General features: G+C 43.1%; 1 protein-coding gene across 3 annotated transcripts in view; it reads right to left on the bottom strand.

Moving 5' to 3' along the window:
- The window catches only part of mdm2 (MDM2 proto-oncogene), a 30,584-nt gene extending 9,179 nt beyond the window's left edge, over positions 1–21,405 (bottom strand). Inside the window, exons 1-8 of one of the 3 annotated variants that reach the window (XM_033038143.1) lie at positions 21,100–21,405; positions 16,623–16,742; positions 16,432–16,506; positions 12,469–12,602; positions 8,889–8,938; positions 4,385–4,452; positions 3,917–4,007; positions 2,521–2,681 (exon numbers count right to left, since the gene is read on the bottom strand). In XM_033038143.1, coding sequence (XP_032894034.1) covers positions 2,521–2,681; positions 3,917–4,007; positions 4,385–4,452; positions 8,889–8,938; positions 12,469–12,602; positions 16,432–16,506; positions 16,623–16,700 — 657 coding nt within the window. In that variant the 5' untranslated portion in view covers positions 16,701–16,742; positions 21,100–21,405. Of the gene's footprint in view, positions 1–2,520; positions 2,682–3,916; positions 4,008–4,384; positions 4,453–8,888; positions 8,939–12,468; positions 12,603–16,431; positions 16,507–16,622; positions 16,962–19,809; positions 19,831–21,099 lie in introns of those variants that run through there. The other 2 variants (XM_033038145.1, XM_033038144.1) reach the window with 2 other exon arrangements.
- Between the last annotated feature and the right edge of the window lie 291 nt (positions 21,406–21,696).

Raw genomic sequence — 21,696 nt, 5'->3', positions numbered from 1 at the left:
TTAATCTAATCTAATCCAAGCAGCATTCTGGTAAATTACTTTGGACCCTACCAAAGCTTCCACACCGTTCCTATAGTGGGGCAACCAGAACTGCACACTATGCTCCAAATGCAACAACCAAAGTTTTATAAAGCTGCAATATGACTTCCTCATATAACTCATACAATGCCACGACCAATGAACGCAAGTATACTATATGTCTTCTTCACCAACCTATCAACTTGTGTTGCCTCTTTCAGGAAGCTATGATCTTGGATCCCAACATCCCTATGTACATTCTGCCATTAACTGTATGCATTCCCCTTACATTTGACCTCCCAAAGTGCAACACCTCACATGCCCGGATTAATCTCTATCCACTATTTCTCTTTAACATATAGACAGATGTGATCTATATCCTGCTGTATCCTTTGACAGACTTCTTCACTGTCCGTAACACCAATTAAACCTGACTTACTAAACAACCCATCTGCATTTTCATTTGTCATATACTAAACATCACAGATGTTGCAGCAATGTTCCCTGTGGAACACCACTTGTTACAGACTTCAAGTCAAAATGACACCCTTCCATCACTATCCTGTCTTCAATGGATAAGGAAGTTCTGAATCCAAATTACCAAGTCACAGTAGATTGCATGCATGTTAATCTTCTGGATCAGCTTTGCATGAGGGACCTTATTAAATGGCGTACTACATCGGTGAGACGACATTTGGAGTACGGACGCATAATACGTTGGCAAGACCACACTTGGGAGTATGGTGTGCTTTTCTGATCACCAAGCTATAGGAAGAATGTCATTAAACTGGAATAGGTGTAGAAAAGATTCACAAGGATATTGCAGGATGGGAGGTTTAGGCACAAGGAGAGACTGTTTATGTGTTCCCTGCAGTATAGGAGACCAAGGGTGACCTTATTGCAATGTATAAAATCGGGAAGTCATAGATAAAGATGGATGGTCAGTCTCCACCCCCCTCCCCCGAGTAGAGGAGTCTTCGGTGGCGGCACAGCGCTGGAGCGCTATCGCGGAGCGAGCGATGCCTTGCCTGGGTCGCCGCGCTGGATCGACGCGCTGAAGCTCCGGTGAGCTCTGACCGCCGAGATCAACACCTCCGGGCTGCGGGTCTGCGGAGCGGGCGGCGCCGACTCTAACATCGGGAGCCTGGGAGCTCCAAACCGGTGCGGCCTTGTCGGCTTCGGAAGCCGCAGTCCTCAGTTAGGAAGCGGCCGTTCCAGGTGGCACAGCCGCTGAGAGGACTCTCCCGACGCCGGGGCAACACCACCCTGCCAGAACGGCCAGGAACATCGGGCCTCCGTAGAGGCAATAGCGGAGGCCTCAATAGGCCTGACTTTGGGAGAACTGGGGATGGGGACTGGACATTGTGCCTTCCCCCACAGTGGTGACCATTGTGGGCGGATGATTTTTTTGTGTGTAAGTGAATATGTTAGTCTGTGTCCAAGATGGCTGTCGGAAGGGAGAGTGTACGCTGGCGCGGTTTAGCTGCCGCTGCTCTCTCTTCACATTGTGTTTTTGATTTTTTGTCTTTGGACCGATTTCTGTCTTTAATTTGTGTATTGGTGATGTCCTTATTATTTATTTTACTCCGACTATGTTTTTTCTCTCGTTAATTTCTGTAAGGTGTCCTTGAGACTTTGAAAGGCGCCTGCAAATAAAATTTATTATTATTATTATTATTAAAACCAGAGGGCATAGATTTAAGGTGAGAGGGAAAATATTTATAGGGGACTCGAGCGGAAAGCCTTTCCACATAATGGGTGGTGCGTATATGGAATGATCTGCCTGAGGAAGTTCAAGATAGGTGCAATTACAATGTTTAAAAAACATATAGATGGGTATATGGGTAGAAAAGATTTAGACAGAAATGGACCAAATGCATGCAAATGAGATTAGCTCAGAGAGGCACTTTGGCTGTTCTCTATGACTATTTAGATGCAACTGATCTCAGTATGCCCCTTGAACACTTCTCAACTGCAAGTTGTTGCCAAGTGGATGGACAATAACCTCATTTGGTCAGGCAAGGCTGGCAAATTATTGTAACAGCATACTTCCCGCAGCATTTACTTTGATGTCTTATATTTTCCCCATGGAGGGTTGGAGATGGGTGGGGCAGAGAGAGGGGAGAGGGAGGGAGGAGGAGAGGGGGAGATGGATAGGGGGGGGGGGAGAGTGGGGAGTGGAAGGGGGAGGGGGAGAAGGGAGAGAGAAGGTGGGGAGGGCATGGTTATCAGCATTTGGGGAAACTAACATTATTTTTTAATGATTTTGTTTGTAAGATAATTAGAATTAACTTCAATTTTCTTCATAGATTCTATATGTTTTCATAAATTTCACTGAATGATTCAGATTTCAAAAATCTATAACATTTTATTTTAAGAAATAGTATTAACCATTTAGTTGAAGTATCACATGTATAAGCTTATAAATGTTCCCTCTGGAAAAGTAAAGTTCATACCAAAACTGTGGTTCGAATATTCAAATTCTTATTTTTTTTAACGTACCAGACGACTGGGAGAATCTGATGATTCGCTGTTTCCATGTTCATGATGCAGCCCGCTTATCAGACACAAAGAGAGATCATCCCAATGGAGGGAAATGCTATCTGAACGATGGCGTTTTCGATGTCTATTGTTCAATTGCTCATCAGATGAAATGGCATTATCTAATAAAATATTTATTTTTTTAGTAAATCTGTTGATCTGAATTAAAATCTGACCACTACTAAACACACCGGTATGTCATAGGGTGATACAGTGTGGAAACAGGCCCTTCGGCTCAACTTGCCCACACCGACCAATAATGTCCCAGCTATATTAGTCCCACTTGCCTGCGCTTGGTCCATATCCCTCCAAACCTGTCCTATCCATGTACCTGTCTAACTGTTTCTTAAACGATGGGATAGTCCCAGCCTCAACTACCTCCTCTGGCAGCTTGTTCTATACACCCACCACCCTTTGTGTGAAAACGTTACCCCTCGGAAAATCTTTTTCCCTTCACCTTGAACCTATGTCCTCTGGTCCTCGATTCCCCTACTCTGGGCAAAAGACTGTGCATCTATTCCTCTCATGATGTTGTATAGCACTATAAGATCTCCCCTCATCCTCCTGCGCTCCATGTGGATTGGAGTGGGATGTGGCAGGAGAGGATGTGGCATCCAGGCCCACACCTAATGCTACAATCATCCCACTTAAAGCAAAAATAATATAAATTGACAATGTATCTAGTTTATATGCTGAAGAGAAATAAAAGATGATTCATTGCAATTCTGTCCCCATTTTCACGAGCTGCTTCATAAAGAGTGAAACCATACAGGAGATGAATGACCCATTATAATGATTAAGATCACAATCTGGTTGGAATATATATATCAAAATGATTGTACTATGGTACTATATGCATCATACTTTATGTTTTATACAGTTCAACTATGGACTTTAGACTTTGTATAAGCATTGCATTATGTACTTATGTACATCAAGGCTTGCACTACAATGGATTGGTTATCAAGAATTTAATTGTTCTGTTCCTGGTGCATGACAATTAAATACTCTTGACGCTCGAGGTCATCGCTCAGTAAGATTATTTGTTAAAATTCTCTAGCAACATTCTTCCTAATTATCCTTAGCGTAATATGGTTGTTCGCCATTATAAATGTATTAGCTTGGACTATTGTTGCTTATAAACTGATCATATGTATGAGGCACAGTGTTTCAAAGTAGTGGGAAGAAAGGATCTAACACTTAAATCCAAGAGTGATATCAATCTTCTATATCAAGCAATTAAACATCTTGTGATCTCTATATTTGTACTCTGGTGTGATCACTTTCCACTACTAATTCAAATGTCTAAGAAATCCACTGATCAGTTTTATATAGAAATTGCCTACATTGTACATACCAGAGTCACCAGAGTAGGATCTTCTTCTTGGGACAGGAGAACATGAAACATTGTAAGATGTACATGCATTCCCATCAATTGGTCTACGTGTCTAAAAAGATAAAGCAATCATTACTTAGCGACACAGTGTAAAATAAAAAGTAGAACATGAAGGTTGAACTCAACTGGTAAGATTGGCACCACAGAATTCAAAAATATGCTTAAAAATCACATTTTATTTTGTGGCATTAAGATATATATATTGTTTTAAATATAAATCACAGAAAGAACATCGACAACCTAATAAAATATATTAGGTTTTGTGAACTATAATGTAAGCAAGTGATTTATTTAGGCAAAAAGATGTTGCTTATTCTCAAATGGCAAAAATTTTCAATTAAATTTACACAATCAAACAAAAAGTGTAATCTCAAATAAAACACATGGAAAGAGTGCCCAAGACCTTTTAACAAATCAAGAAAATCTTACCATTAGACAATCTTCACCCCCAAGATGGTTGGTAATCTCCTTCCCAAGACTGAGATCATTTATAGAATCTACATCACATAGAAAAACTTCTCAAGGTACTTATACAAAAAACACATACTTTTCTTTGATTATGAATTAGATTAGAACTTAAGTAATGGGTAATACAAGTTAATAGAAGTCTACATCTCAATATAGAAGCAACGTAGCACAATTACATGGGCAAGTTATTTGAGAATTCTTGACATGGCCAGTTTTATTACCAGCCTTGGTGTGAGCTGCCATCAGAAATGAAGGTACTTCACAAAGGGCTGTTGCATAGGCTGAACATGGATTTTAGTTCTTATGATAATGATTCCGTGGCATGTGACGGAGTGACTTTTGAGTAATGATTATCTTTGTTTTTCCAGGTGGGAAAGATCCTTATTTTTCAAGATTCTGCCCAAGCAGCATTGAATTGTTTTGTAAATAATATGTATTACAAGTATAGTACCACAATGTGCATTCAGAATGAAGTGCCAGCTGTTCATCAATTGTATTCCATGTTGGATAATGCTGAAGCTACAACATGCATGGCAACAGAGTATTCTATTGGGCCATTGATTAGTACCCTGCAGATGTTGGAAAGCCTCTCAGCCTTCACAATGTACCCAACGTACTCTCCACAAAATATCTTGCACATCATTGCTTTTCAGTCACATCAAGGTGATTGGTTCAGTAAAAACTTGTCATCCTTAGACACTAATTTTGAAAGAAGCTAAAATCGGAAGTGCACACAGCAGTAATCACTGAACACCCTTTTGTGTCCTAATGAAGGGATAATCAATAATGGATCAGATAGAACTTGATTGGTCCCCGATTTGTGACAAAATAAAATAATTGCTGGCGACTCGGACAAATTACGTACTAATATATTGATTGTTGTAGGGTGTCTCAACGAACCATCTCCTGATGCACATGCAGTAATCACACTGGGACTCCTATCAGGAATAAACGTATCAGTGACAGGTGAATGAAAACAGGATCAGGGAAGGTTTCTTAAACCTCTTCAAGCTCCGTCTGGTGGCTTTGATCATCAGGACTCAGTCTTTAATGATGCATTTGATGACACATGTTGTGGCCATGAAATAACATGGACTATTTATTGGGACATGGAATTTTTGATTTCAGAATTTGGTTGCTTCCACCAATGACAGCATTAATTGCCAATTCTCAAGTGACTCTGATATGAGGCGACTGTTAAGAGTCAACCTTATTGGTGGGTCTGGTGTCCACTCAATTCATAGATGTAAAATTATAGGTTTGAAGACATAAAATGTAATAACATAATAAAAGGGGAAACCTGTATATCTTTCACTCTTTCATACAGTTTCCCAATATGAAGGATGATTTGTTCCTACTGCTGTTTTTAGTATTCTAATGTGGATAATGAGGCTAGTTTGGGAATTGAAGACGGTCAATGGAGTTTTGAGGGGACAGGTGGGTGGGTAGTTTGTGAGATCGCCAAGCATTTGAAATGATTTTTTTGACATGTCCTCCTGATAATCTCTTACCAGGACATATCTCGGTCTGCTTTGAGTGTATGGTTTTGGGCATGTGTATGACATGCTAGCTCAAACAGACATTTATAGGACCTCAATACTGGGGATCTTGACAGAGAGAGAACCAAAGGTTGAGCCACTTGCCATTCCAATAAATTGGGTGGCTATTGTGGAGACAACGTTGTTGGTATTTTTCCATTGCCCAGAGATGCCTTCTGTCAATTATCCAGGTCAACAAAGCAGGGCAGGCGATCACTGCTGCCCATTAGATAATAAATTTTGCACCAGGCATGGCCTTGATCTTCACATATCCATTTCCTCAATCAAATAAAGGCTGTGCTGGCACACTAAGGGCATTAGTAACATCATCAATGTCTGCTTTGGCTTTGAAATGGGAAATTATCCACAGTTAACTGCTCTTTTTAGAACTCCTATGTCAGAGGACAGTGTTCAGAAGGGAGAGGATGGTGTCTTGTGAAAGTTGAATCCTCCCATTTACTTCAGAGGAAAGGTCGATGATTTCAACATTGGTGCGTGCAAACAACAGTTGTCAGCATATTGTAGATCAACTTATTGTTTAATTCCAGTCTCTGGCCAAATTCAGTGGTACTATCTTTACCCACTTGTCCCATTTATTAATCTCTTCCAAAGGGTCTCGACCCAAAACATCACCCATTCCTTCTTTCCAGAGATGCTGCCTGTCCCGCTCATTAACTTGATACATTACCTGTGCAAATATACAAACCAAAATCTCTCCATATTAAATTACAATATCACTTATCAATGAGTCCATTTCTCATGAATGCAATAGATGAGGTTTTATCTTTGAACAAAATAGAAATTTGTTGGAATCTAAGAATGTACAATAACATTCCTATACCATACAGGACAACAGCAGGAGAATCAGTCCAGATATATTTTCAGCTAACAAAGATAGACATTTTCAATGCAGTACATTTCCAAATAATCTAGAGGGCAGAGACCCAGACAAATCTCAGTGGATATACTGGTTGACCAAAACCTGTCATGAAATATTGGGTATGCCTGGTACCTGGTAATGGACCATCAACAATCAGAATATCAAGGTGCTGGCTTGATGCAAGTTATCAATGTGCATTGTGTTAAATGCAAAAGGCCACAACAATTGCTGATCATTAACTTGATACATTACCTGTGCAAATATACAAACCAAAATCTCTCCATATTAAATTACAATATCACTTATCAATGAGTCCATTTCTCATGAATGTTTGTGACAATTCTTAACAATCCACACAGAACCCAGTAAAACTCACAAACTACACTTGATATGCGTTCTCCTTTCTCGCAAGGAAAGCTCCTCAACTATATTTATGGAGCACCTTTGTAGGACAAGAGATGGATGGGGTGAAGTATATTATTTGAAATCTCTAAAGACATGCAGGGATAAAGATTGTGTCGCTATGTCAGAATCGCCTACCATGAAATTTGCAAAAAGACTTAAAGTCACAAATGTAAAATAAAAGGAAGACCATAAATGAAGGATTTTTTTCAACTCTGCTCCAGATGGTTTGTAAGTCAACGTCCTAATATGTAGCAGGGCTACATCGTGACAAACAGTGAAAGGTTCTTTAATATTCTCACCAAATGAATGTTGGGAATACCTGTGCACAATTTCAGCGACCGGGACAACTTGCACTCAAACTCTGTACTTAAAGAAACTAATATTCTTACAAGGAGTTAATTAAATAGAAAGCTACTCATTTCTCAACTGCTTGGATGAAGACAAACACTGTGGTTGGTTTCTGACAGTATCATATATCCAAGTAAACAAAAAGGCCTGAATAGTCCATGGTGATAGATATGGTGTCAAATTCTAAGCAAAATATTACCTTCATAGCACAACTAATTTAAATTATTATTCTCCAATCACAACTCAAACACACCCTTCTCTTCTAGCTCATATAACACTTCCTTGGGTTAAAAGCCAAAGTATTTGGACAAAGTATAGATCGTAAGAATTCAACTGCACCATAATGATTACCTGATAGATATTAACTCCCACTGAAGACGATTATCAATGCCATTCAATATACCACTTTATTTCGGAGGAATTTTAAAATTGGCTTAGAGGAGACATCGGTCTGCTCATTTCCTTTACATAGTCTTCTGTAGGCTCAATGTTATTTTAGCAGTGGAAGGGGTGAGGGGGATCCAGGCTCTGAAGCTATTTCTAATTTGAGGAAACATAAGCTGTTTATTCTATGGTACACAAAAATGCTGGAGAAACTCAGCGGGTGCAGCAGCATCTATGGAGCGAAGGAAATAGGCGACGTTTCGGGCCGAAACCCTTCTTCAGACTGATGGGGGGTGGGGGGGAGAAGGAAGGAAAAAGGGAGGAGGAGGAGCCCGAGGGCGGGGGGATGGGAGGAGACAGCTCGAGGGTTAAGGAAGGGGAGGAGACAGCAAGGGCTAGCAAAACTGGGAGAATTCAACGTTCATGCCATCCGGACGCAAGCAACCCAGGTGCTGTTCCTCCAATTTCCGGTGTTGCTCACTCTGGTAATGGAGGAGACCCAGGACAGAGAGGTCGGATTGGGAATGGGAGTTGAAGTGCTGAGCCACCGGGAGTTCAGGTAGGTTATTGCGGACTGAGCGGAGGTGTTCGGCGAAACGATCGCCCAACCTCCGCTTAGTCTCCCCGATGTTATTCTATATTCATCAATAAAAGATTGTTAACTTACCAGAAAGTCGATTAAATACACATTGGCGGTTTGCCATTGTAAAATAAGGTCTGAGCTTAATATACAACTACACTGTCTTTCATCCTTAAACATTGCCAAAATATGAACGTCTGCTTCTAGAAGCAATGGCGTATATGTGTGAAATTGATAAGGCGAATTGAAATAAATCCTATACAATTATTCTCCCCACAACAAAATCTTCATCCTTTAAATATTATGACCAATGCAAATTAAGTTACATACCTTTATGGTTTGCAGATGTCAAATTTTTTGATAGCATTGTATACAATGTCCTAAGAAGTACAGAATTAAAAGATAAGCAGAAATTCAAAAACGTTTTTGTAAGCATAAATTATAAAACTGGGATTAACCAACTAATGGACTCATTTAACATTAGTTTACAATATTTTACAAGGCAGCTGTGGTTTGTATTATATATAAAATATATTATTAGTGTTGGTAGCACTTTCAGCTCTTGCATGATGCTATAGTGTACTCATGAAAATGGATTATCAACTATTCATTGCAGGAAAGAACCATTTTGATTTGGTAAAAGCAAGTGCATCTGGAATCTGCAGCCATTCAACGTGACATCCCAAAGTGAAGCAACAAGAATTGGGATTAGAAATAAGGACCACGGTCTCCATAAATGATGAAATGGAGAGCCAGGGAGAAAAAAAGTGGAGCACAAATGAATATAGACGTGGAGGAAAAGAGACAGCTGCCTCAAAGGACTATCTTCTATACTATTACTAAAACTCATCTTGTTTGCAGTGTAATTAAATTTGCGCAAAAACGTTCCCCCATAGCGCTACGATTTTTTGCCACCTTACTCATCATTCTCCTCTGTTGCAAGTCAAATAAGTTCTGTTCCGATTGGTGAAATAGTACAAAAGTTATGAAGGTTTAAAAATCGTAAAAAACGCCCCTTCCGGAACCCGCTGTCAATAACGCGGCGATGAGAATAAAAAGCTGAAGCGGCACAGTGTGTTGAGCAGCCCGCGGGGATCGCGCAGCCTGCGCGATCCCCGCAGAGAGTGAGCAGCCTGCGGACTGCTTCTGCGGCGACCAGCACGACCAGCTGGAAACTGCCGAGTGGAAACGGAAGCCTCTGAGTGAAGCCGGAGCCGGAGTGGGACTGGGATCTCATGCGTGAGGCCAAAAGCTGAAGGTGCGGGGTGAGCAGATTGCGAGCCCCCCCCTCCCCACAACCCCCCTTCCCCCTCCCCCCTTTCCCCACACCCAACCCCCCTTCCACCACACCCCACCCTCCCGCACACCCCCTCCTCTGAGTGGTCGAATATTGCTTTGGGGGAACGGGTTGCGTTGGTGGAACAGGTGAGTGGTGGAATATTGTGTTGAGGAATGGGTTGTGTTGGGGGGGGGGGACACCAGGCCTCCCGTGTGACTGGGACCCAATGGGTCTCACTTGGTCTAGTATTGTTTAAATCTATAAATACTAGTTAGTATTTTACCAGCACTGTATTATTAGTACTGTTTTAACTGTTTGAATTAAACATATTTGGGTCACGACCTGAAAGGTCACCTATCCATATTCTTTAGAGATGCTGCCTGACCCACTGATTTATTCGAGCAATTTGTGTATTCTTTTTAACCCACCTCCAAGCTAGTTGTGTTTCTAACATTTATTAGATTCCAGATGTGAATAGGATTTAATGATTTTTAATGGATAATGACTTTGCTTGCTTTAAAAAAAGTTATTCTTTGTTTTGTGTATTAATGTTGGTAGTCTTTCATTCCTTGATGACAGATTTGACTGAAAATAGATATTTAAAAGAGGCTTAGTTTTTCGAGCAATTCATGAATCTGTGATAAGATTACTCAGGGAGCTATGGTAGAAGAATATCTTCCACTAAAATTGTGCCCCTTTCAGAGAGGTTTCCAAGGTGATTCGGATATGCAATTAGAAAAACAGATATTCAAAAAGTGAGATAATGCAGATAAACATCAACAGCTTGGTCAGAGAGATATATTTTAAGGAAGGCCATAAAAGAAGAAATAAATGATATATATGGTAATTACAGATTTTGGGAGCAGGACACTCAAAAGAGGAAGACAAAACATCTGGACAGCAACAACTGACTGTTTTTGGATGTGCATTGTAAGTCCACTTCAAGCCTTTGTGTATATCAACGTTTCATATTTTAGGTTTAGCACTGCAAAATTGTATTTAAATGTTACAGAATGTCTTTGTTTTATGCAAACTGCACAGAAAGGGAAAATAAATGTAAGAAAGTCAAGAACTGCTGCATTGCTTCTATTAAACTACTTGATGTAATGCATAGGTATCTGAAAAACTTAAATTCAAGCAAAAAAAACAGAATGTAGCAAGAGAGCTGCTTAGAAAGCGGAGCACAAACTACCCAGATATTTCTCACTATGAAATGCACAAGAATTGATAAATCCACCTGGCTAGATGATATCTATTGCAAAATGCTATGGGAGGTAAGAGAGGAGATGGTTGGTGCCCGATGGAGATTTTTGTATCTTTGTTTGATAGGCAAGGTATGATTGATTTTGTGTGAGGGAACTAGTGTCTTACTAACTTGATTGAGCTCTTTGCGAAGTAACAATACAGTGATGGACATTAATAAAGCTTTTGACAAGGTTCTGCAAGGTGATATGGTTTAAAAGGTTAAGGCAATAGACAATAGGTGCAGGAGTAGGCCATTCGTCCATTCAATGTGATCATGGCTGATCATCCCCAATCAGTACCCCGTTCCTGCCTTCTCCCCATATCCCCTGACTCCGCTATCTTTAAAGGCACATGTGACCCAAGGATAAATAACACAGGTAAATAGGATTGGTGTTGGGCAAAATGGTCTTCATGAAAATGGTGGGCAAAGGCTTTTTCTGTACTGTACAACTCAGTGCTTTAATGGACAGAATATTTTGGAATTACTCCATCTGCGGGAAAAGAAATTGAGTTAAGGATCTTTGAATTGAAACTCGGCTTCCCGTCCCACAGATGTGGACTGCCAGGCCAAGTATTTCCAGCATTTTCTTCTTTTGTTTTAGATTTCCAGCACCTGCATTTCCCCCCCCCCCCCATCATCCCTATGCAATTCAATCCTAATTGTTTACTCTTTTTCCCCATTTACAATCTCAGGCAACTACAAAATTAATTATGATTCTCAATTTATTGCTATATGGAAATTTGCACATACAACTTTTTCATCCAAATCATTTACAAGGCACATCTCATTTTTCACAGCATAAATTCATCTTCTTCCTGTCTCTATCAGTTAATTATCAACCTATTGTTATTTTATGCAAGTGTTTATTTATAATGTTAACCTCGTGCAGAATATTGTCAAACATATAGAAGTAGAAATAAGGAACCACAAATGCAGGGGTAACTCGGCAGGTTAGGCAACATCTCAGGAGAACATGGATAGGTGATGTTTTGGGTTGGGACTATTCCTCAGTCTGAAGAAGAGTTCCAACTCAAAACATCACCTATCCATGTTCTCCTGAGATGCTGCCTGACCCACTGACCTACTCCAGCATTTTGCATCCTGTATTGTTTTGTTACTTACTGGATAGCCCCATACATTCTCTTATTTGTCTTGCTAACTATCTGTGAAAAAAATAGCCCATCCTTCATGGCAGGTCTCCAGAATCCCCATTTCTGCCTTAAATAACAGCATTTTAGGAATACCAATACAGTTCTCAAATCTATATTTATTGTCATCACTTATTCACATTGCAGTTTCTCTGTGATATTTAAAAAAAAAGATTTCAATCCTCTCCCTACTTATTCAGAGATTGATTTGCAGCTTCATCTTAAAATGTACTTTACCGTGGTTCTTTCACCGAAAAGCTCTGCACTCCAAACAATTGACTGAGCAGCTCATCTGAACAATGAACGATATGCTGTTGCTTTTCATCATACAATTGCTTAGTCATTATATATTGTCCTAAGTAGTGCATTACCTGTCAAAAACAGAAATATCAATTTTTAATTCAAAACATGAACGCAGTACTAGAAATGGCAACTTACCATAATATATAATATGATTCATTAACAACAAAAGGGCAAAAGAGTCATAGTCACACAGCACAGAAACAGGTACTTTGGCCCAACTATTGCATGCTAACCAAGATGTACCATTTAAGTTAGTCCAATTTGCCTGCATTTGGTCCAAATCCATTTAAATCTTTCTTAACCATGTACCAGTCCAAATGATTTTTAAATATTGCTATTGCACCTGCCTCAATTACTTCCGCTCATTGCTCTTTCCATATACCCATCACTTTCTGTGTGGAAAAAATGGTCCCTCGGGTTCCTATTGAAACTTTCCCCTCTAGTTCTTGCACCTCTACCCTGGGAAAAACTCTGCATTCAACCCATTTATTCCCCTCATGATTTTATACATAGAAATTAGGTGCAGGAGTAGGCCATTCGGCCCTTCGAGCCTGCACCGCCATTCAATATGATCATGGCTGATCATCCAACTCAGTATCCCGTACCTGCCTTCTCTCCATACCCTCTGATCCCCTTAGCCACAAGGGCCACATCTAACTCCCTCTTAAATATAGCCAATGAACTGGCCTCAACTACCCTCTGTGGCAGAGAGTTCCAGAGATTCACCACTCTCTGTGTGAAAAAAGTTCTTCTCATCTCGGTTTTAAAGGATTTCCCCCTTATCCTTAACCTGTGACCCCTTGTCCTGGACTTCCCCAACATCGGGAACAATCTTCCTGCATCTAGCCTGTCCAACCCCTTAAGAATTTTGTAAGTTTCTATAAGATCCCCTCTCAATCTCCTAAATTCTAGAGAGTATAAACCAAGTCTATCCAGTCTTTCTTCATAAGACAGTCCTGACATCCCAGGAATCAGTCTGGTGAACCTTCTCTGCACTCCCTCTATGGCAATAATGTCCTTCCTCAGATTTGGAGACCAAAACTGTACGCAATACTCCAGGTGTGGTCTCACCAAGACCCTGTACAACTGCAGTAGAACCTCCCTGCTCCTATACTCAAATCCTTTTGCTATGAAAGCTAACACACCATTCGCTTTCTTCACTGCCTTCTGCACCTGCTTGCCTACTTTCAATGACTGGTGTACCATGACACCCAGGTCTCGCTGCATCTCCCCTTTTCCTAATCGGCCACCATTTAGATAATAGTCTGCTTTCCTGTTTTTGCCACCAAAATGGGTAACCTCACATTTATCCGCATTATACTGCATCTGCCAAACATTTGCCCACTCACCCAGCCTATCCAAGTCACATTGCAGTCTCCTAGCATCCTCCTCACAGCTAACACTTCCCCCCAGCTTAGTGTCATCCGCAAACTTGGAGATATTGCCTTCAATTCCCTCATCCAGATCATTAATATATATTGTAAATAGCTGGGGTCCCAGCACTGAGCCTTGCGGTACCCCACTAGTCACTGCCTGCCATTGTGAATAGGACCCGTTTATTCCTACTCTTTGCTTCCTGTTTGCCAGTCAGTTCTCTATCCACATCAATACTGAACCCCCAATACCGTGTGCTTTAAGTTTGTATACTAATCTCTTATGTGGGACCTTGTCGAAAGCCTTCTGAAAGTCCAGATATAACACATCCACTGGTTCTCCCCTATCCATTCTACTAGTTACATCCTCGAAAAATTCTATAAGATTCGTCAGACATGATTTACCTTTCGTAAATCCATGCTGAATTTGTCCAATGATTTCACCACTTTCCAAATGTGCTGCTATCCCATCTTTAATAACTGACTCTAGCAGTTTCCCCACTACCGATGTTAGACTAACTGGTCTGTAATTCCCCGTTTTCTCTCTCCCTCCCTTCTTAAAAAGTGGGGTTACGTTTGCTACCCGCCAATCCTCAGGAACTACTCCAGAATCTAAAGAGTTTTGAAAGATTATTACTAATGCATCCACTATTTCTGGAGCTATTTCCTTAAGTACTCTGGGATGCAGCCTATCTGGCCCTGGGGATTTATCGGCCTTTAATCCATTCAATTTACCCAACACCACTTCCCGACTAACCTGGATTTCACTCAATTCCTCCAACTCCTTTGACCCGCGGTCCCCTGCTATTTCCGGCAGATTATTTATGTCTTCCTTAGTGAAGATGGAACCAAAGTAGTTATTTAATTGGTCCGCCATATCCTTGTTCCCCATGATCAACTCACCTGTTTTTGACTGCAAGGGACCTACATTTGTTTTAACTAATCTCTTTCTTTTCACATATCTATAAAAACTTTTGCAGTCAGTTTTTATGTTCCCTGCCAGTTTTCTTTCATAATCTATTTTTCCTTTCCTAATTAAGCCCTTTGTCCTCCTCTGCTGGTCTCTGAATTTCTCCCAGTCCTCTGGTATGCTGCTTTTTCTGGCTAATTTGTACGCATCATCCTTCGCTTTGATACTATCCCTGATTTCCCTTGTTATCCACGGATGCACTACCTTCCCTGATTTATTCTTTTGACAAACTGGTTAGGCCACTGTCAGAATACTGGGTTGCAGTTCTGGTTGACTTACATTGGGAAGCATGTGATTGTACAGGAGAGGATTTTTAGGAGATTCACATGGGTGTTGCCTGGAGTGGAACTGTTCAGTTATGAGGAGAGACTAGGTCTGTGGTCCTTGGAGGTGAGGAGTTTAAGAGGTGATATGACTGAGCTATAATAAAACTAAGAGGGGTATAGATGGAGAAGACGGCAGGAAGTTTATTCCCATGTCAGATGTAGCTAAAAGTAGATGACACAGATTGAGGGCAAAGAAAGGATTTAGAGAGTTTACGAGGGGGAATCTTCTACACCCAGAGAGTGGAAGTACCCGGAATGCACTGCCAAATAGACTATTTGAAGCTGGGTTGCTGACTAGTATGTAGAGGGGCACTTAAAACACCTGTGCATAAAAGGCTACGGAGCATTACTCTCCTACTGAGAGAAGGGATTAATATGGAAGGGTGCCCACTCATCAATGTGGAAAGTTGGGCCAAATGGGTCATTTCCATGTTGAATGATTCTATGCCAAAAATTGGTAGTGGCAAAGAGAAAGAGTTGCTCTGTGGAATAAGGACACATTAAAATGATGTCCTTATGGGGAATGCGTGTTTATGACTCACACACCTGCTGTACATAGTTCATAACAGTCAACTGTCATTTAATTAATTGTAGCACTCCAGCTTACTCTCCAACACAGCTGTAAACTCAACAAACAAAATCTCATTAAGACACATTACACAGTATTATACCATTACTACCTACAAATCACATAACCCAGTTTCCTTCATCATTAACCACTTATTTGCATCACTTTCCCTTGTTTCAATCCATTACCTCTGCATGCAATCTAGCCTGTTATTTTGTTGTTTTTAATTCCCACCCCACCCCTCCTCCTTTATCCACATCTATAAATATCTTCCATAAGTTCTCATGCGAGGTTATTGAAACATTTTGGCTATTACATCTCGTCCCAGACAGTAAAATGCATCGCTGAGGCGGTCTTGCAACCATCTTGTACTCAAAGGCAATCCTGAGCGACGACTCACATAAGAAGTGAAACAAATTCCACACGTTTAGTTTAGGAATCATAAGAAATGAGCTAGAAACTAACCGCTGGAGGAATTCAGCGGGTCAGACAGCATCTGCGAAGGCAAAGGCATGGTCGATATTTCGGATCGAGATCCAGCGTCAGGACCGGTTTCCTCCAGTAGTTTGTTTCAGTTTACAGCTGTAATTTCCGCGAGTGAGTAACTAATTTATCAATACATAACTTACAAAATTCAACTAATTTAACTGTAAGACTAACCTCCTTTACTGTGAAGGTTTCATTCTGCGCACCTGCAAACTTCAACAGCGTAAGTAAAAGTGGCTTGGGTTTCACCTAAAACGTTTGCAGGAAAAAGAAAAACAACGTTCTTGGTCAGCAAACAACTAAAGTGCCGAAACAAATCTGAAGCTTTTGTTTTAAACGAAATCTACAAAACCAAAGGGAAATACCTGACTTTCGTGCTCTGACGACCACATTTGATCTTCTTGTGAAGTGTTAAGACAGAATGCAGACCCGTTTGTCGCCATTTCTTCAAAATGTTTCTAAGCAAACATTTGTCCTTCGCACATCTTAAAAAAAACATAATTCGACTAACTTTAAACCATCTTAAACAGATACAGCGCACTACCTCAAATTCACCTACGTTTAAAAACCTCCCGGCTTCCTATTTAAACTCTAGGATGTGGGCGGTACATGTCCGGGCGGATCGCTTGGAGGACAGTTGTCTCGTAATTGTTCGAACATGCCCGAGCAAAACCCGTCAACACAAACAGATGCGTCGCTTCGACTCTGCTGTTGCTGAATCATCGAGGCTCTGCCCGGGCATGCCCCAATGCAGCACTACAGAGGAAAGGGGTGGAGGAAAGGGAGAAAGGAGGGAGTGGTGAGGGGTGAGAAGTGGAAGGGGGGGGGGTGGGAGAAGTGGAAGGGGGGGAGTGAGAAGTGGAAGGGGGGTGAGAAGTGTTGAAAAGGGGAAGGGGGTGAAGTGGAAGGGTGAATTGGTGAAAGGGGGTGGTGGAGAAAAGGGGGGTGGAGTGGAAAAGAATGGGGGGGTGAAGTGGAGAAAGGGGTGGGTGAGAAGTGGAAGAGGGGGTGAGAAGTAGAGGGGGGGGTGAGAAGTAGAGGGGGGGTGAGAAGTGGAAGGGGGGGTGGGAGAAGTGGTAGGGGGGGTGTGAGAAGTGGTGGGGGGGGGTGGGAGAAGTGGTAGGGGGGGGGGGAGAAGTGGAAGGGGGGGTGGGAGAAGTGGAAGGGGGGGGGTGAGAAGTGGTAGGGGGGGTGTGAGAAGTGGAAGGGGGGTGAGAAGTGGAAGGGGGGGTGAGAAATGGAAGGGGGGGGTGAGAAGTGGAAGGGGGGTGAGAAGTGGAAGGGGGGTGAGAAGTGTTGAAAAGGGGAAGGGGGTGAAGTGGAGGGGTGAATTGGTGAAGGGGGGGGGGGTTGAGAAAGGGGGTGGTGGAGAAAGGGGTGTGGAGTGGAAAAGAATGGGGGGGGGTGAAGTGGAGAAAGGGGTGGGTGAGAAGTGGAAGAGGGGGTGAGAAGTAGAGGGGGGGTGAGAAATGTGGAGTGAGAAGTGTGGAAGGGGGGGTGAGAAGTGTGGAGGGAGGGGGGTGAGAAGTGGAGGGAGGGGGGGGTGAGAAGTGGAAGGGGGGGTTGATGTGGAGAAAGGGGGTGGGGAGTGGTGAATCGGAGAAGGGGGGGTGAAGTGTTGAAAAGGGGAAGGGGGGTGAAGTGGAGGGGTGAAATGGTGAAAGGGGGGGGGGTGGTTGAGAAAGGGGGTGGTGGAGAAAAGGGGGGGAGTGGAAAAGAATGGGGGGGGGGTGAAGTAGAGAAGGGGGAGTGATTTGGTGAAGGGAGTGGAGAAGAGGGGGGTGAGGTTGCAGAGTGGGGGTGAAGGGGGGAGGCGAAGTGGGGTAAGGGGTGAGGTGAAGGAAAGGAGGGGGGCTGAGTTGGAGGAAACGTGGATGGGTGAAGCTGGGCGGGGTGATAGAAACATAGAAAATAGGTGGAGTAGGCCATTCGGCCCTTCGAGCCTGCACCGCCATTCGATATGATCATGGCTGATCATCCAACTCAGTATCCCATCCCTGCCTTCTCTCCATACACCCTGATCCCTTTAGCCACAAGGGCCACATCTAACTCCCTCTTAAATATAGCCAATGGACTGGCCTCAACTACCTTCTGTGGCAGAGAATTCCACAGATTCACCACTCTCTGTCCTAAACGTGGATGAATTGAGTGGTGGGGTGGGGGAGAATGGAACTGAGGGGACATTGAGGAAAGAAGCTGGGGAGGGGAGTGAAGGAAAGAAGTTTAAAAGGGGTGAGGTGGAGAGAAGGTGTTTGAAAGGGGTGAGGTGGAGGGAAACATAGAAAATAGGTGCAGGAGTAGGCCATTCGGCCCTTCGAGCCTGCACCGCCATTCAAAATGATCATGGCTGATCATCCAACTCGGTATCCTGTACCTGCCTTCTCTCCATACACCCTGATCCCTTTAGCCACAAGGGCCACATCTAACTCCCTCTTAAATATAGCCAATGAACTGGCCTCAACTGCATTCTGTGGCAGAGAATTCCAGAGATTCACCACTCTCTGTGTAAAAAATGTTTTTCTCATCTCAGTCCTAAAAGATTTCCCCCTTATCCTTAAACTGTGACCCCTTGTTCTGGACTTCCCCCAACATCGGGAACAATCTTCCTGCATCTAGCCTGTCCAACCCCTTAAGAATTTTGTACGTTTCTAAAAGATCCCCCCATAATCTTCTAAATTCTAGCAAGTACTAGCCGAGTATCCAGTCTTTCTTCATATGAAAGTCCTGACATCCTAGGAATCAGTCTGGTGGATCTTCTCTGTACTCCCTCTATGGCAAGAATGTCCTTCCTCAGATTAGGAGACCAAAACTGTACGCAATACTCCAGGTGTGGTCTCACCAAGACCCTGTACAACTGCAGTAGAACCTCCCTGCTCCTATACTCAAATCCTTTTGCTATGAATGCTACCCTACCATTCGCTTTCTTCACTGCCTGCTGCATCTGCATGCCTACTTTCAATGACTGGTGTACCATGACACCCAGGTTTCGTTACATCTTTTCCTAATCGGCCACCATTCAGATACGAAGCTGGGGGTGGTCGAGGTGAGGCATCTGGTTGGAACAGAGGTCAGAGATAAGAGCAGGTGGTGTGAGATAGGTTTGAAGAGGAGTGAGCCGAGGAGTTGTGGAGGAGCCATCTCTGCAGAAGGCGGAGAGTGGTGGAGATGGGAAGATGTGACTGATGCTGGGATTACGTTGGAGGTGTCAGAAATGAGGAAAGGAGCTGAAGAGTATGAGGTGGAGGAAAGGAGGTCAGGGAATGAGGTGGGGAAAGAGGCCCTGGGAGTGGAATGGTTGAGGCGGGAAAGGTAGAGGAAGAAAGGAGAGTCCTTGACTGCATTTCATCTACTTCCATCACCCTCTGACAGCAAGAACAGAATTAAAAATATGCTGCCAGAGGAACTCGGATATTAGGCAGCATCTGTGGAGGAAACTGGACAGTCAACAATTCAGGTTTTACAGACCAGAGGAAGGGTTTTGACCTGAAACATTTACTGTCTATTTCACTGCATAGAAGCAAAACCTATCCTTTTGGTTTCCTTCTGGGTTACCATGTCTTTCCTGGTAAGACAGTGATTCGTTTGCAATTCTTCCAATGTAGTAGACTGAGAGATCAAGTAGGCCTTGGTGGACCGAGCACAAGTGTTTGGTGAAATGGTCGCTGAGTAGATGCAGCACATGAGGTCAGCTGAGTAGATGCAGCACCTGAACTTCTGTCTCGCCTGGAAGGACTGTTGGGGTCCCTGGGTGGAGGTGAGGAAGGAAGTATAGGGACAAGTATTGCATTTCCTGTAATTGCAGGGATAAGTAGCTGGGGAAAGGGTGGTTTGCTTGGGATGGGATGAGTGAACCAAGGAGTTAGAAAGAACGGTCTCTGAAGAAAACAGATGGAAAGATGTGACTGGTGGTGGGACCACGTTTGAGGTTACATAAACATAATAGGATGATATGTTGGATTAGGATTCCTTTGTTGCCTGACCCACTGAGTTACTCCAGCACTTTGTGTCCTTTTTTGTAAACCAGCGTCTACAGTTCCTACATATTGAGCACTCAGTTGGTAAGAGTGAACTTGAGCTTCTTGCTGTCCACCAATTTAAATTACTCTCCCACTTTGAACTCCCCATATCTGACCTCCTTCACTGGTGCAACATGGCGACAAGCTCAGGGAACAACACCCCATTTTTCATGTGGAAATAGAGTTGATCCATGCTGACCAAGATGTGCAACTCATCTATTCTGATTTGGCCATCCCTCTAAAACGTCCCTAATCATGTACCTGTCTAAATAGTTTTTCAATGTTGTTATAGTACCTGCCTCAAACACTTTGTCTGGCAGCTCATTCCATGTGTTGCAACCTGTAAGACTCAATGTTGAATTCTCCAACTTGCTCCTTTTTTGTATCAGGACTAGCCTGTCACTACTCTCTTCCCCTTTCCCCTCCATTTCCTGCATATTCATTTGTGTCCATCTAAAACCGTCTTGGACGCTTCTATCATAACTACTACCACTTCTGGCAGTGCACTTCAGACACGTACCCTACTCTGTGTAGTAAATAAAAACTTGTTTTGCACATCTCCTTTAAACTTGTCTTCTCTGACCATGTAGCTATGCCTCTGGTTAGTGATTTTCAGCCTATGGCTATCGTTTCTTTCGGAGGTTTCTGTATCCACTGGTACCGTCTCTCCACTGAAGCCCTCCGCACAGTGCATTGTTTGGCATGTGCATCGCTGCATGGCTTCGCTTTAGGCCTTCACCAAAATCCTTATCGCTTTATGCATGAATCTGACCAATTTGCCGCGGCCTGCGTGTCAGGGAGCGCTTGCTTTGTCTCCGGCGCTTACCTTCCCTCGGCGACGTTCCTTTGTGCAGGCAAAGCTCGTTCTGCTGAGGAAGAATATGCCGATGGTTGGAGCGCTTTTTTTTTTGTGCCTATGTGGAGGGGGAGGGGATTTTAGGCCGTGTTACCATGGAAACCGGGGCCCACCGGCTCGAGGTCAGCGGGATTCCATTTTCGAATCTGCGCCCGGATTTTTTAAACCGACTTTCGTTTTAAGACGCGCGAGCGCCTCGTTGAAGTTTCGCGAGAGCTGTCGCGAGCGGCCTCGGCGTGGCGCCGGGGAGCGATCACCGCCTCCTGTCCCAGTGAAGGCAAAGGTCGGCTCAAGGCAAAGCCTACACACCCCCGTCTGAAGAAGGGTCTCGACACGAAACGTCACCCATTCCTCTCTCCAGAGATGCAGCCTGTCCCCGCTGAGCCAGCTCGATCACCGGCTGCGGATGGTTCGACTCTCCCGACCGTGTCTTAATTACAGCGCTAACCTTCCTGTTCATCGCGTTGTGTGTCTGTATCACCTTGGCTTTGCACCCTGTGAAAGACAGTGTCCCCCCCCCCGCTTGCCCTGTCCCCTGCCTGCATAACAGGCTGTTGAAGGAAGCGA

Source organism: Amblyraja radiata, chromosome 19 (assembly GCF_010909765.2).
Source record: "Amblyraja radiata isolate CabotCenter1 chromosome 19, sAmbRad1.1.pri, whole genome shotgun sequence".
NCBI classification, from domain to species: domain Eukaryota; kingdom Metazoa; phylum Chordata; class Chondrichthyes; order Rajiformes; family Rajidae; genus Amblyraja; species Amblyraja radiata.
Note: the sequence above shows the minus strand (reverse complement) of the source record. Positions and strands in the feature narration are given on the sequence as shown.